General features: G+C 55.3%; 1 protein-coding gene across 36 annotated transcripts in view; it reads left to right on the top strand.

Moving 5' to 3' along the window:
* Window positions 1-3,987: 3,987 nt before the first annotated feature.
* ADCK5 (aarF domain containing kinase 5) overlaps window positions 3,988-13,177 on the top strand; it is a 15,302-nt gene continuing 6,112 nt past the window's right edge. For 9 of the 36 annotated variants that reach the window (XR_013527948.1, XR_013527947.1, XM_035276393.3 and 6 more), the window contains exons 1-6: window positions 3,988-4,065; window positions 8,186-8,317; window positions 8,444-8,513; window positions 8,640-8,750; window positions 9,582-9,685; window positions 10,880-11,029. Coding sequence is in view for 25 of the 36 variants with exons in the window: in XM_035276393.3 (XP_035132284.1) it covers window positions 8,478-8,513; window positions 8,640-8,750; window positions 9,582-9,685; window positions 10,880-11,029 (401 nt within the window). In the remaining 11 variants the exon portion in view is untranslated. Of the gene's footprint in view, window positions 4,097-8,185; window positions 8,318-8,443; window positions 8,514-8,639; window positions 8,751-9,581; window positions 9,686-10,879; window positions 11,030-13,177 lie in introns of all 36 variants that reach the window. The other 27 variants (XM_078352840.1, XM_078352843.1, XM_017965509.4 and 24 more) reach the window with 7 other exon arrangements.

The following is a 13,177-nucleotide window of genomic DNA, read 5'->3' as shown; positions in this document are numbered from 1 at the left end:
TTTCAGGAGATCTGCCCGCCTTGGCCTCTCAGTGTTGGGATCACAGGTGTGAGCCACCGCGCCTGACCCCTTCTTTCTTTAATGGCAGTTTTGGAGACCAGAGAGACTGGGAACACAGGGCTTGGGGAACTTGGGAGTGCTGGGAGATGAGCGGGGCGGGCTTGAGAGGGGGCTGCACTCAAGGAATGGAGTAAATTGCATTTCTGGGGCTTGAATGGGGCAGGGGCTGTGGGCACTTGGGACCTGGGGAAGGCTTTCACCATGCCCCTGGGCCCTGTGGCTCAGCTGTGTGACATGGACTACCCCCGCACCCTCAGGGGACAGGATGCCACACCCCATCCTGGGCCCTGTAGCACAGACAGGACCCTAGGCCACAGTGCAGTTCCAGAGATGTGGAAACAGGACAGAGGCCATTCCTTTGTTCATTTTTGGGGGTGTTTCCCAGGAGCGGATGTCAGAATCCTCCTGGCCCTTCCCACTGTGGGGCAGCCGTGGAGGTTGGTGGCCAAGGCTCCCTTGTGATGGTAGTGCCCAGGATTTTAGGCACACACTTTGCTCACGTCACAGCACAGATGCCTGGAGGCCTTACTGTGTCAGCCCACATGGCGTTCCTGGACCTGTTCCATCCCTCAGGAAAGGTTGCCGAGGGAGGCAGATGTTAGCAAATGAGAACAGTCCAGAAAGCCTGGCCCCGGAAGGAGCCCCAGGTCCATCTGTCAAGCTCTAGTCTGTGCCTTGGGCATGAGCCACTTCTGGAGGCCAATTTCTGTCCTGCTAGCAAAGTGACGGGGGGCACAAAGAATCATTGATCCAGGATACTTGACCTTGGGGATGATGGGGACTTCACAGGAGACATGCCATAACAGAAGAGGCACTAGAGGGTGTGAGGCACTGCCTTTCCCACCCCTCTGAAGAGATGCTTTTGGGTTCAGTCCCAGTGGAAGGAGCATGAGGAGTGTAGGAGGAGGAGGAGCCATGAGGGAGGAGGGGGAGCCATGAGGGAGGAGGAGGAGGAGTTGTGAGGGAGGAGGAGGAGGAGTTTTGTGGGAGGAGGAGGAGGAGTTTTGTGGGAGGAGGAGGAACCATGTGAAAGGAAGAGGAGGAGCCATATGGGAGGAGGAGGAGGAGCCATGTGGGAGGAGGAGGAGGAGCCATGTGAAAGGAAGAGGAGGAGCCATGTGAAAGGAAGAGGAGGAGGAGCTGCGTGGGAGGAGGAGGAGCTGTGGGTAACACCCGCCATGGGCACCAAGGAAGAACTGTCCAAACCCTAGGCACAACTAGTGCCTGAAGAATATCTTGGTTTATAGTGTTATTGCTCAGCTGTTTCCTTTACAGAATCCTTCATATACAATCATATATTAGTTTATAGAATTAGTGCTTGACATGTAACTTACTGCTTACATATATCTAGCTTACTTAGTTCTATATAATCTTTCTATATAATCATATAGGTATTGTAGCCGGAGCTGTACTAACACATTTAGTGCTGATATATATAATCCTTCTATATAACCATACAGTAGTTTGTAGTAGGAGGACTGCCTAGAGCAGTCACAGAACAGAAGCAGCACATGGGAAAACAGCAAGACCAGGACAAGAACCAAAGACCTAGGCGGTGGCGTCCCTGCCTGAAAGGGCACAAGCTGTCTGGCAGGCTTGGAGCAAAAGCCTCTCCTCCTGATAAAGGAGCTGTAGTACCTGATTCCAGTTCCTGTGGAAAGCAGGCCTCAGGCCTGAGATCCCTCAAATAACCGAGGGAGAAGAACCCTCTGGTGTGATCCAATCACGGTGGTTGTACACCCTGTTAGTCTTTTTTCGCTTCTGTGCTAGCTTAAAGAATCTTCCCATAAATATCTTAAGAGACGAGCACAAATCTGTCAGCTCCCACTGCATTAAGCTTACAGTATCCTTCTATCAGAAATCCTTTGAAGTCTCCAGCCCCCAGATAAGAAGTGTTGCACATGACACCTGTTGCACACAGCCCACCTCCTTGCCTTGGTGACCTAATGAGGGTGGACCCCTCTTCTGTACACGACCCTCTACTACTGCACACAGCACAGCCCCCTGCTGCGCATGGCCCACCTCTCTGCCCAGGTGACCTAATGGGGTGGTCCCCTTGCTTGTAACTCATGTGATTATGCATGTCCTATCACTAAGCCTATAGATGATGACCTCACTCACGACCCTGCCCCCTGCTTGTACCTAATAAATACAGATGCTCTGGGGCATTTGGGGGACACTGCTAATCTCTGCACACAGGTGGTGTGGCCCTCCGAGTCCAGATGCTCTTCAGCAATCCTTCAGTGTCCTGTCTCTTTACCTCTTGGATCCAGCACCTCAATACAGCATAAGGGACACCCCACAACCCTACAAGGAGCCACTTGTGAGGGTTGTGAAAAAGCACTGCGGCCTAAAAACCTCCCATTTTCAGCTACTGTGGCACCCTTAGGCCAGGCTGGCTCAGGAGCCCTTGTGGACCCTACAAGGATGGTGTTTTATTTCATGTCACAGTGGGGTCTAGGAGGGCTTCCAGCCAGTAAGTCCCAGGACCCATGTTGCCATCTGAGGATCCCTGACCTATTTGGGGATGATGAGGTCAGTCCAGCAGTAGCCTTGCTGGCTGTATGGTGTGTCCAGGCCTGGCCCCTACCCAGCTAGGGCTGTCAGAGTGAGGATGTTATATGTAAATTTTCGGTGCCACAAAAGAAGTAGCACTCAAATATAAATTTCCTCAGGAAGGCAATTTACTTCTATAGAAGGGTACAGCTCACAGATGGAACACTGGTGAGCATGCCTGGATGAGGGATGGGAAGGGATTCTTATTCCTGACAGAGGTAGCCCCTACTGCTGTGTCGTTCCCCTATTGGCTAAGGGTTAGACCGCATACTCTAGGCTAATTCTGATTGGCTATTCTAAAGGGAGCAGGGTTACATAGGAGCCAGAGTGGCGAGGTGAGTAGTTTGGCAGGAAGGAAGGTTACAGGCAGGTCAGAACAGGTAGCCAGGGGTGATGTAGGTTTAAGCAGGTGACTGGAGCAGGTGGCCGGGATGAGTCAGGATGGAGCAGAGGAGGGAGGAAGATGTGAACTACTGATTAGAACTGATGGAAAAGATTTTTTGTTGTTGCTGTTTTGTTTTGTTTTAAAATAAAGACGAGGTTTCACCATGTTGGTCAGGCTGGTCTTGAACTCCCAATCTCAGGTGATCCACCTGCCTTGGCCTCCAAAGTGCTTGGATTACAGGCGTGAGCCACCACACCCGGTGGAAAAGATTGTTTACTGAAACTACAAGGAAGTTAAACTTTAAAATGGAGAATTAAAGAATAAGAGTGCTGAACATGCTGACATACTGATTCTTTGAAGAGAAACTTGGAATTCACTGTATCTAATAAGGAGTAACAGCCTAGGGCACTACTGGAGGCTGTGACGTCACCGATGTGTCCAAGTGACAGGGACCAAGTGGGGCTGCAAACTGGACCCCAGAATCTGAAGCTCTGGCCCTGGGAAGGTCTCCCCACGGGCACGGGAGCTGCTCCAGGACCCCTTTACCACTCTCCTGGTTGTTCTTCCAGTTCCCAGTCACAGGCATTTCCTTGCCCCTTGCACAGGCTGGTGGTGAGTGGAGTCCTGAGGTTAAAGAGATATTCACTCTAATCACACTAGCACGGATTGTTGAGGAGGGGCAGATACCGGGCCACGAAGACCTCAGAAAGCCCTTAGCCCATCCCACATTATCCATGTGCTTCTCTCTGCAGTCCTTCAGGCCGGTGCCTGCCCCGGGAACGCGCACTGCGCCCGGAGCTAGCCTGGAACCCTCCGCTCCCAGGCGGGCGCAGTCCGGGCGCCACGAGGGAGGTCTCTGGTGGCCGCCAGGAGACGCTGCCCAGTCGCCGAGGCCCTCATGGCTCGGGGCGGGGCCTTCAGCTCCGCCCACCGCCAACGGGGCGGGGCTGTCGGCTCCAGCGCGTGCGCACTACCCGCCCTCCCGCAGTGACTGCTGGGCTGCGAGACGCGAGGCGGTGCGGCGCGGGTCGGGAGCGGAGAGGCGGTCGGAGATGTGGCGACCGGTGAGGACTCGCCCGGCCCGGGGCGCCTGAGGTCCTGCGCACCCCAGCCCTAGAGACCCGAGACCCGCAGGTCCCCAGACCCCACCCCCAAAGCCCTCCGGGCTCTTTTTCCTTTTTTTTTTTTTTTTTGAGGCAGGGTCTGGCTCTGTCTCCCTAGAGCGCAGTGGCGCGATCTCGGCTCGCAGCAGCCTCCGCCTCCCGGGCTCAGGGGATCCTCCCGCCTCCGCCCCGCAAGTAGCTGACACCGCAGGCGTCACTGCGTCCGGCAGACTTTGTATTTAGTTTAATAGAGTAGGGTCTCGCCATGATCATGTTGCTCAGGCAGGTCTCGAACTCCTGGGCTCCAGCTATCCGCTTGCCTCAGCCTCCCCGAGAGCTGGATTTTTTTGGCGGGAGCCGTGCCCGCCGCCTGCACCGGGAGCCGCAGGGGCCTCTCAGCCCAGCACGGAGGCGGGTGCCCTGCGCCCCGGAGAGCGCGTACTCAGCGGATCCGGGACCCGGCGGGGAAGCCTCGCACCGCTCCCCTCCCCGAGGCGGCCTCCCGGGGTCACAGACGCCTCCCTGCCCGGCCTGCTGCCCCCAGACGTCCTCCGCTTGCCTCCCCGCCGGGGCCTGCCTTGCCTGAGGCGGCGGGCGGGCGGGGGCTGCAGGGCGGGCTCTGCTCTGGACCCCCCCTGCTCCGGCTCAGGGGCGCGCTCCCCACTGCTCCGAGGCCCCCTCTCTCAGGCCCTCGGCGTCTCCCCGCTCCCACGTGGCCGCGGGGTCCAGTTCTGCAGTTAGGACTGCGGTGGGGCGGGGCAGAGGCCTTGACACGCTTGTTACCCACCCTCTTCCCGAAGAGATGGAAGAGGCTCCTCCCGGCGCCGGTCCTTTTTTTCTTGGAATGTCTGCAGAGTTTGTGTTTAGCGATAAGCTAGCCTTGCCTGGCTGGCTATTAATAGCACTGATGGACGGCCCACTCGTGCCCAGCCCAGCTGTGCTGTGCTGTGCTGTGCCCTGCCCAGCCCAGGGTGCTTCATGGTCTGGGGAGGTGGCCTTCAGTGCAGCTCCTTCCAGGTGACAAAATCTTCCCACATGCAGGCCACTCAGTCCCCACTCAGTCCCCACTCCCCCAGCCCCAGCGAGTGGACAGGTTGGCTTATCCGCTAACGGTTAGGGGCTGCTGATGGCCAGTGAGCAGGGCTGGGTCCAGTCGGAGTTTGAGGGCTTGCTGGGGCTGAGAGGTCACACTCTGGGAGAAGGACAGTGTCTGTGGTTGCCAGACCCACTTTCCCTACCTGGACTCCCAATCTCTCTTCCTAACTTTGGAGACAGTTATGTGCCTCGGTTTCCCCTCCTGTTGAAGGGCACAGGTCTTTTGCGTTACCCAGGCTCTGTTCATCCGTTCGTGGTTTTTTGTTTCCGGCGTCATTCTGAGACTCAGCAGTTGATTCTTACTGCCGAGGACGGGCCTGTCTGGTGACCTGTGTCGTCCTCATCTGTCAGCCCTGGAAAACCAGACATGAGCGCACACGCGCGTGGTTCTGCGTCCAAAGCACGCCCTTTGGTTTGTGGACTTTGTGATACCTGTGTGAGCGCTACCACTCAGAACACTTGCTGCTTTCAAGGAAGTCAGTGGTGTTCTAAAGTGACTCTGGAAAGGGACGTGTTTCTGTTTGTGCAGACAGACTGCACACACTCGCTGTAAGAAAGCATGAGAGGTTGGGGCGTAGGGGACACATCTCATCTTGTCCAAACTGGAAGGCTTTGGGAGCGAGGGGAGCTGCAGGGACGAGTCACCAGGGCTGTCTGGGGTGTGTGGGGGAAACGCCCTGGGGGTCCACTGTCTAGAAGATTGTGCTTATCTTTTGGCAGTTTCGAGGTCATTTTCTGGGTGCGGTTGGGGTTGTGTGTCATGTGAGAATTGCCCGGGATTGCATTCTGGGAAGTCTTTCTGGGATGTGTGGCTGCAGGCTCAGTCCCCCATAACCTCTGTGGGCCTTGGGGACCTCTCCTGTGTGATGGGAATTTCAGAGAAAATAGTCTGGATGTGCTGGGCACCCCACATTCCAAGGAGCCAGGCTCTTGCACAGCCTCATGGGCTCTGGTGGGCACTGTGGGTCATCAGCATGAGGCCTTGTCCACCGGGGTTGCATCCAGGGCCAGCCCAAGGCAGGGGCTGCGGCCATTTCTTGCCTGTGATCTGCTGCCTGTTGCTTGGTGGGGGTCCTGGCCCAGACTCTGTGGGGTTCTGTTTAGTCCTGTGCTTCGTAGCCATTGGTCTCATTCGGCAGGCATTCATTGAGTGCTTGCTTGTACAGGGATGGTTGAAATGTAGCCCTGTTCACAGTCTAGTGAGGAGACAGATTCTGTAAGTTAATAGTCACACTGGCGTGTGATGGCGACAGTGGCAGGACAGGACCACAGTGAGCCAGGTGGAGCCGGGCATGGGGGTGAGCGGGGCTACTGGTAGACCAGGGTTGGGTGAGGGCACCTCAGGGCCTCCTGGAGGGATCTTTGTCCTTTGAATGGGAGTGAGAGACGCAGCTGGAGCCCCTTCTGCCGTGCTGGTTCCTGAGGAAACAGCAGAAAACGGTTATTGGAGACAGCAATCAGAGAGCCATGCCTTTCCTGGCCTCATTTGCTTGATGGAGCCTGCTGAAATGCAAGCAGCTTGCATTGTTAGTAAGGGATGAGGTGGGTGGTGGTTGGGATGCCCACCTGGAGTTTAGCCTAGCAGCCCCTTATGAGCTCTTGCTCTGAGCCTCTCCACAGTCCATGGGCACAGCTGCCTGACCTCCAGCTGTGCAGGTGCTGGCATCAGAGGTGGCCAGGGTCAGGAGGTGCAGGTTGGCTAGGCAGCAGGTGGATGATATGCCTACGATTCGCTGCCCGGCTGCCGCTGGGGTTTTCCTTGTGAATCAGCACTTGCTGCGTGTGACCTCGCCGAGCAGAGGTTTCTGTCAGCCCATCCTCTAGGGACAATAGGTCATGGACTTCTTCCTTTGGCTTTCGTGTTGTTTGGAGTCCTCGAAATTTTCTCCAGGGCTCTGAGCTCTGGCCAGAAACCAGCTGGCAAGTCGGTTCCTCACTTGGTCCAGTGTTGACAACCATGTTAGCGTTGGTGCCACGGAGCATGACTGACTATGCAGTCTTTCCCCAAACCCTGACTTATTAGAAGAGCCCTCAGCTGGGGAATGTGGAGTTGAGGAGAGTTGTAAGACCTCATCATAGGTCAGATATGATTGGGAGATGAAGGTTGCCAGTAAGCATGTGAGATCTGTGGGTTTTTTTTTTTAATTATTAGCATACTTTAAGTTTTATGTGATGCTTTCATAGTCACAAAGATAAAGCAGCACATTTCGTGCTGGGGCTTCTTTTTCTCTTTTTCCATTTTTGTTTTTTTTTGAGTTGAAGTCTTGCACTGTTGCCTGGGCAGGAGTGCAGTGGTGCAATCTCAGCTTACTGCAGCCTCCACCTCCTAGGTTCAAGCAATTCTCCTGCCTCAGCCTCCCAAGTAGCTGGGATTACAGGTGCCCGCCACCACACACGGCTTTTTTTTTGTATTTTTAGTAGAGATGGAGTTTCACTATGTTGCCCAGGCTAGTCTCGAACTCTTGACCTTGTGATCCACCTGCCTTGGCCTCCCAAAGTGCTGGGATTACAGGCCACCGCCCCTGGCCTTAAGTATTTATTTTTCTAAATGGAGTCCAGCTCTGTCGCCCAGGCTGGAGTGCAGTGTCACCAGCTCTGCTCACTGCAACCTCCACCCACGAGATTCAAGCGGTTCTCTTGTCTTAGCCTCCCAATTGGCTAGGATGACGGGTATGTACCATCACATCTGGCTCCTTTTTTTTTTTTTTTTTTTTTGTATTTTTAGTAGAGACGGGGTTTCTCCATGTTGGCCAGGCTTGAACTCCTGACCTCAGGTGATCCACCCACCTTGGCCTCCCAAAGTGCTGGGATTACAGGTGTGAGCCATAGCACCTGGCCTTTGGGGCTTCTTTACATGTGTCCTGCTAGCTGCGGCATGTCTTCCACCCTGGCCACCCCTCCCCTTTTCCACATAGAAGCTGTACAGAGTCCCTGTCTGTGGGGTCTCAGTAAGTTATAAGTTCCTTGTATTTTCATTTGTTTTCAGAAAAGTGACCTACCCAGGCCACTCCTCCCGCCCAGGCGTCCACCTTCGAGGTTGGCGTCTGCTGTCTGATTCCATGGCTGGGCACTGTCACCACTTCCTTCTGAGATGAGAACTGCTTTCCTCTGGCCACTGGTCAGTGGTCTCAGCAGCAGGGAATAGTAAATGACAGGGCAGGGTGCTGCTAAGAGAGTGCGGGGGCAGGGACGGGGTGGGTCTCATCCCAGATGAGCCAGGTGGCGACGCCATCTCTTCTTTCAGAGACTGAGGGGACGTTCAGAGATGGGTGTGTTTGATGACCTGTCAGCACCCGAGCTATAAGCCCCAAGAGGTAGGTTAGTGTTTCCAATTCTGAGTCCAACACGGGAACCCGGCTTCCAGGCCTGAGCACGGGGGTGCTGACCGTCTTTGCTGACTGACCTGGTGATGTGGTTTGGCTTTGTGTCCCCACCCAAAGCTCATCTCCTGGAGTTCATCAACTGGAGTTGTGATTCCCAGTGTTGGAGGAGGGGCCTGTGGAGGCCATGGGATCATGAGGGCAGAGTTCCCCCTTGCCGATCTTGTGACAGTGAGTTCTCAGAGATCTGATGCTTTAAAAGTGTGTGCGACACTCCCCTCTCTGCACTCTTGCTCGGCCTTTCCCTGCCCCACACTGCTTCGCCTGTGCTGTGCTTGCCTTCTGCTGTGGCTGTAAGTTTCCTGAGGTCCCTCAGCGGTGCTTCCTGGACAGCCCGTGGAACTGTGAGTTAGTTAAACCTCTTTTGTAAGCCAGGTGCAATGGCTTATGCCTGTAATCCCAGCACTTGGGAGGCCAAGGAGGGCCAGTGACATGACTTCAGGAGTTTGATAACAGCCTGGCCAACATGATGAAACCTCATTTCTACTAAAATACACAAATTAGCTGGGCGTGGTAGTGCATGCTTGTAGTCCCATACTTGGGATACTGAGGCAGGAGAATCACTTGAACTTGGGAGGCAGAGGTTGCAGCGAGCTGAGATTGTGCCATTGCACTCCAGCCTGGAGAATTTGAGATTCTGTCTCAAAAAAAAAAAAAAAACCTCTTCTCAGCCGGGCACGGTGGCTTACACCTGTAATCCTAGCACTTTGGGAGGCCAAGGTGGGCGGATCACAAGGTCAGGAGTTCTAGAACAGCCTGGTCAGCATGGTGAAACCCTGTCTCTATTTAAAAAAAAAAAAAAAAACCCTCTTCTCTTTATAAATTACCCAGTCTTGGGTAGTTTTTTACAGTAGTGTGAGAAAGGACTAATAATGAGGTTAATGAGGTTAGGGAAGTGCAGCTTGGCTGCCTCAGTCTCTAGTGCATATAAGCACTGGTGGTGGTAGAGGGCGGGGTGTGTCCTGGCCTCATCTGACCCCACACAATTTCCTCTCTTTGCAGTTGCAGCTTTGCCACTTCCACTATGCTCTGCTGCACAGCAGGCAGAAGCCCTGGCCGTCCCCTGCTGTGTTCTTCAGGAGAAACTTCAGGGTCCTTCCTCCAAGGTATGGAGTCCTCCCCGGACATGTGCCTCTCACCAGGCTGCCATGGATAGTGTCTGTGGACATGCAGAGGCGGCAGTCGAGGGCCTGAGGCTGGACCTTCTCCCGTACCCCCGACCAAGACAGGACATGTTTGCTCCTCAGTGCCATGCACTGGGACCAGAGACCCCCAGGACCTGACCCGTGGTGAGGCACACGCCCTGACCACAGCATTGAGAGCAGACAGCTAGCGAATTGGGAAGAGTACACATGGAGTGCCTGCTCTGAAGACCAACTGGGTCATCGTGCAGAGGCTGGAGGAAAGCAGGGTGACTCTAGGTAGGGGGTCACACAAGAAGAAGAGCAGCACGAAGAGATGTGGAGGAGAGTGTTCTGAGCAGAAGGAAAGGCTAGACAAGGCCTGAGGCCAGGAAGGCTGGACCACAGTGGGCAAGAGGGGTGGTGGCAAGGCAGGAAGGCTGTGGAGGGTAGATGCGGCAGACCAGGCAGGCAGGGTGAGCTGCCTGAGCACCACTGGCTCGGCGAACCTGGTGGGGGTCTCCTCAGAGTTCTGCAGTAGGAGAATCTGTGTCCCTGGGACAGACATGGCCAGGTGTAGAAACAGATGGGTGCTCAGGTGCCTGCTGCACTCAGCATGTATGGAGCTTCTACCATGTTCAGCAGAGCTCCCGCTGTATTCAGCGGGTATGGGGGTCCTGTTGTATTCAGCCTATATGGGGATCCTACTGTGTTCAGCATGGACAAAGCTCTGTTCCTTGCTCTGCATCGTCATGTGACTCAGCACAGCTGACCTCAGCATCTCTGTCTCTGCTGTGCTGATGACCATCCAACTGGATGGTCCAACCTGACCCTGCGAGGTGGACAGTGGTTGTAATTCTCCAGTGTAGGTGGCCCTGGTTCCATGAGTAGCACAGACCTGCCATTGAGTTGCTCCCAGTCTACCTGAGGATCCATTTCCATGGTGCATGGCTCCATGGCTGGGTCTCCGGACAGACCCAAATGAGACCTGACCTTTATGGCCATGTGGGCTCAGGGAAGGGGACATTGATGCAGAGTGTTCTCTGGTGACCACACCATCAGAATGGCTGTACATACAGGAGTGAGAGGTGGCACTCTGGATGGTGGGGGGCAGAGGTCAGAGCCCAGCTGAATGGGGGGTGGATGGTGCCTCCAGGCTGCATGCTTGTCTCCCCTCAGGTTCTCGAGCCCCGCACCCCTGTGGAGAAAGGTGCTGTCCACCACGGTAGTAGGGGTGCCCCTGCTCCTCGGAGCCCGCTATGTCATGGCAGAGGCACGGGAGAAGAGGAGGATGAGGCTTGTGGTAGATGGCATGGGGCGTTTTGGCAGGTAGGAGTGCCCAGTGGCATGGCGGTGGGTGGTGTGGGGGTGGGTGGGTGGTGTGCTGTGTGCAGGAGTGTCTGCTCCAGATGCCGACCTCACAGATGTGGTGGCAGGGCCGGGAAGGCTGCAGGGTTTTGCTGGGGATTTTACAGCTGGCTTTCAGGTGTCCTTTCCTACATGGGAAGGTGCTGGCTGTAGGGACAGTGAGCACTGCCGGGCCTGTGGGGTGTGGTGTAGACAAGGGTCCTCCTCGTTGGACCTGGCCGCCACAGGCCCTTCCCCAGATCAACCTTGGCCTGAGCTGCAAGGGGCTCCAGCCCTCCCTTAGGCTTCGAGACTGGCAGAGAAGCGGCTGCCCTCCCTCCCTTCTCTTCTCACCCCATTCCAAAGTTTGGGCCTGGGAGAGGAGGCTGCCCTGTCCCTGCCCCTGGGGATGGGCGAAATCGGGTTATTGTGTCACTGATCTTTCTGCCTCCTTCACTCCCTGGGCAGAACTCAGAACTCGGGGAGGGCGGGGACACTTTCTGCTGGAACCCTTGGGCGAGCATTCCTGCTTTTGGTTAGATCCCAGAATTCCTGCAGCCACAAAGCCTTGCCTGGCCTGAGCCTTGTGGAGCATTCATGCAGGAACCCAGAAAGGAGCCAGTGAGGACCATGGCAGAGCCAGCGCACCTATGTGCTTTGTTCCCTCCCTGCACCTTGTTTTGTTTGTTTTGAGACAGGCTCACTCTGTTGCCCAGGCTGGAGTGCAGTGGCATGATCTTGGCTCACTCCAACCTCCGCATCCCGGGTTCAAGTGATTCTCATGCCTTGGCCTCCCCAGTAGCTGGGATTACAGGCATGTACCAGACTGTGCCTGGCTAAATTTTATATTTTTAGTAGACACAGGGTTTCACCATGTTGGCCAGGCTGGTCTTGAACTCCTGACCTTGTGAGAAACCGGGCACCCTCACCCTTACAGGGACTCATGGGACTCCTCGGCATGAGTACAGCCCCTGCAGGGACCTCCTCCTCCCTCAATGCCCTGTGCGGGACCTTGTTCGGCACCTCCAAAAGCTCTTGGACCTAATTCTTCAGGAGGGTGTCTGCTGTCCTCACAAAAAGTTGCCCCATTTGTGGAAGATGGTTTGGCAGGCATACGTGACAGTGGGGAGGGATGTGCATCGTGGTGAGGGCGGGAAGCCTCCAGAATCACAGCAGCCCTTCCTCCCAGGGCCACTTTCTTGTTCCGGCCCATCTGTGGTGGAGGGGCCGGGAGCAGGACCCACTGAGAGCCAGGCGGGTTGAGTTGGGAAGCAGCTCTGGTGTCCACCTAGGCTTCTCCTGTCTGGAGTAGCGGGGCCCCCTCAGCTGGAGACCTGGGGTATAGGAAACCAACGAGTGTTCCCACCAACCCTGAAGGGCCTGGTCCTTTCAGGGCCGTGCCCTCAGCTGGCACATCATCCAGCAGTGACACGTGCCCAGCCTCAGATGGATTTTCTTTCTAATGAGAGCACCACTTTTGCAGTTAAGAAGCCATGCCTGGTGCAGATCCCCAGCCACCTTCCTTGCTATGCTGTGGCTTCCAAGCCTCCCTAGAGTTCTGAGGCCCACAGACCTGCCATGTATTTTTTTTTTTTTTTTTTGAGACTGAGTTTCGCTCGTTACCCAGGCTGGAGTGCAATGGCGCAATCTCGGCTCACCGCAACCTCCGCCTCCTGGGTTCAGGCAATTCTCCTGCCTCAGCCTCCTGAGTAGCTGGGATTACAGGCATGCGCCACCATGCCCAGCAAATTTTTTGTATTTTTAGTAGAGGGGGGGTTTCACCATGTTGACCAGGATGGTCTCGATCTCTTGACCTCGTGATCCACCTGCCTCGGCCTCCCAAAGTGCTGGGATTACAGGCTTGAGCCACCTCGCCCGGACAGACCTGCCATGTTTTTAAAAATTAAATCCCATCCAGGTGTGGTGGCTCGTGCCTGTATTCCCAGCACCTTTGGGAGGCAGAGGCAGACGGATCACCTGAGGTCAGAAGTTCAAAACCAGCCCGACCAACATGGTGAAACTCCATCTCTACTAAAAATACAAAAATTAGCCAGGTGTGGTAGCAGGTGCCTGTAATCCCAGCTACTCAGAAGGCTGAGGCACAAGAATTGCTTGAACCCAGGAGACAGA

Source organism: Callithrix jacchus, chromosome 16, assembly GCF_049354715.1.
Source record: "Callithrix jacchus isolate 240 chromosome 16, calJac240_pri, whole genome shotgun sequence".
Taxonomy (NCBI): Eukaryota; Metazoa; Chordata; class Mammalia; order Primates; family Cebidae; genus Callithrix; species Callithrix jacchus.
Note: the sequence above shows the minus strand (reverse complement) of the source record. Positions and strands in the feature narration are given on the sequence as shown.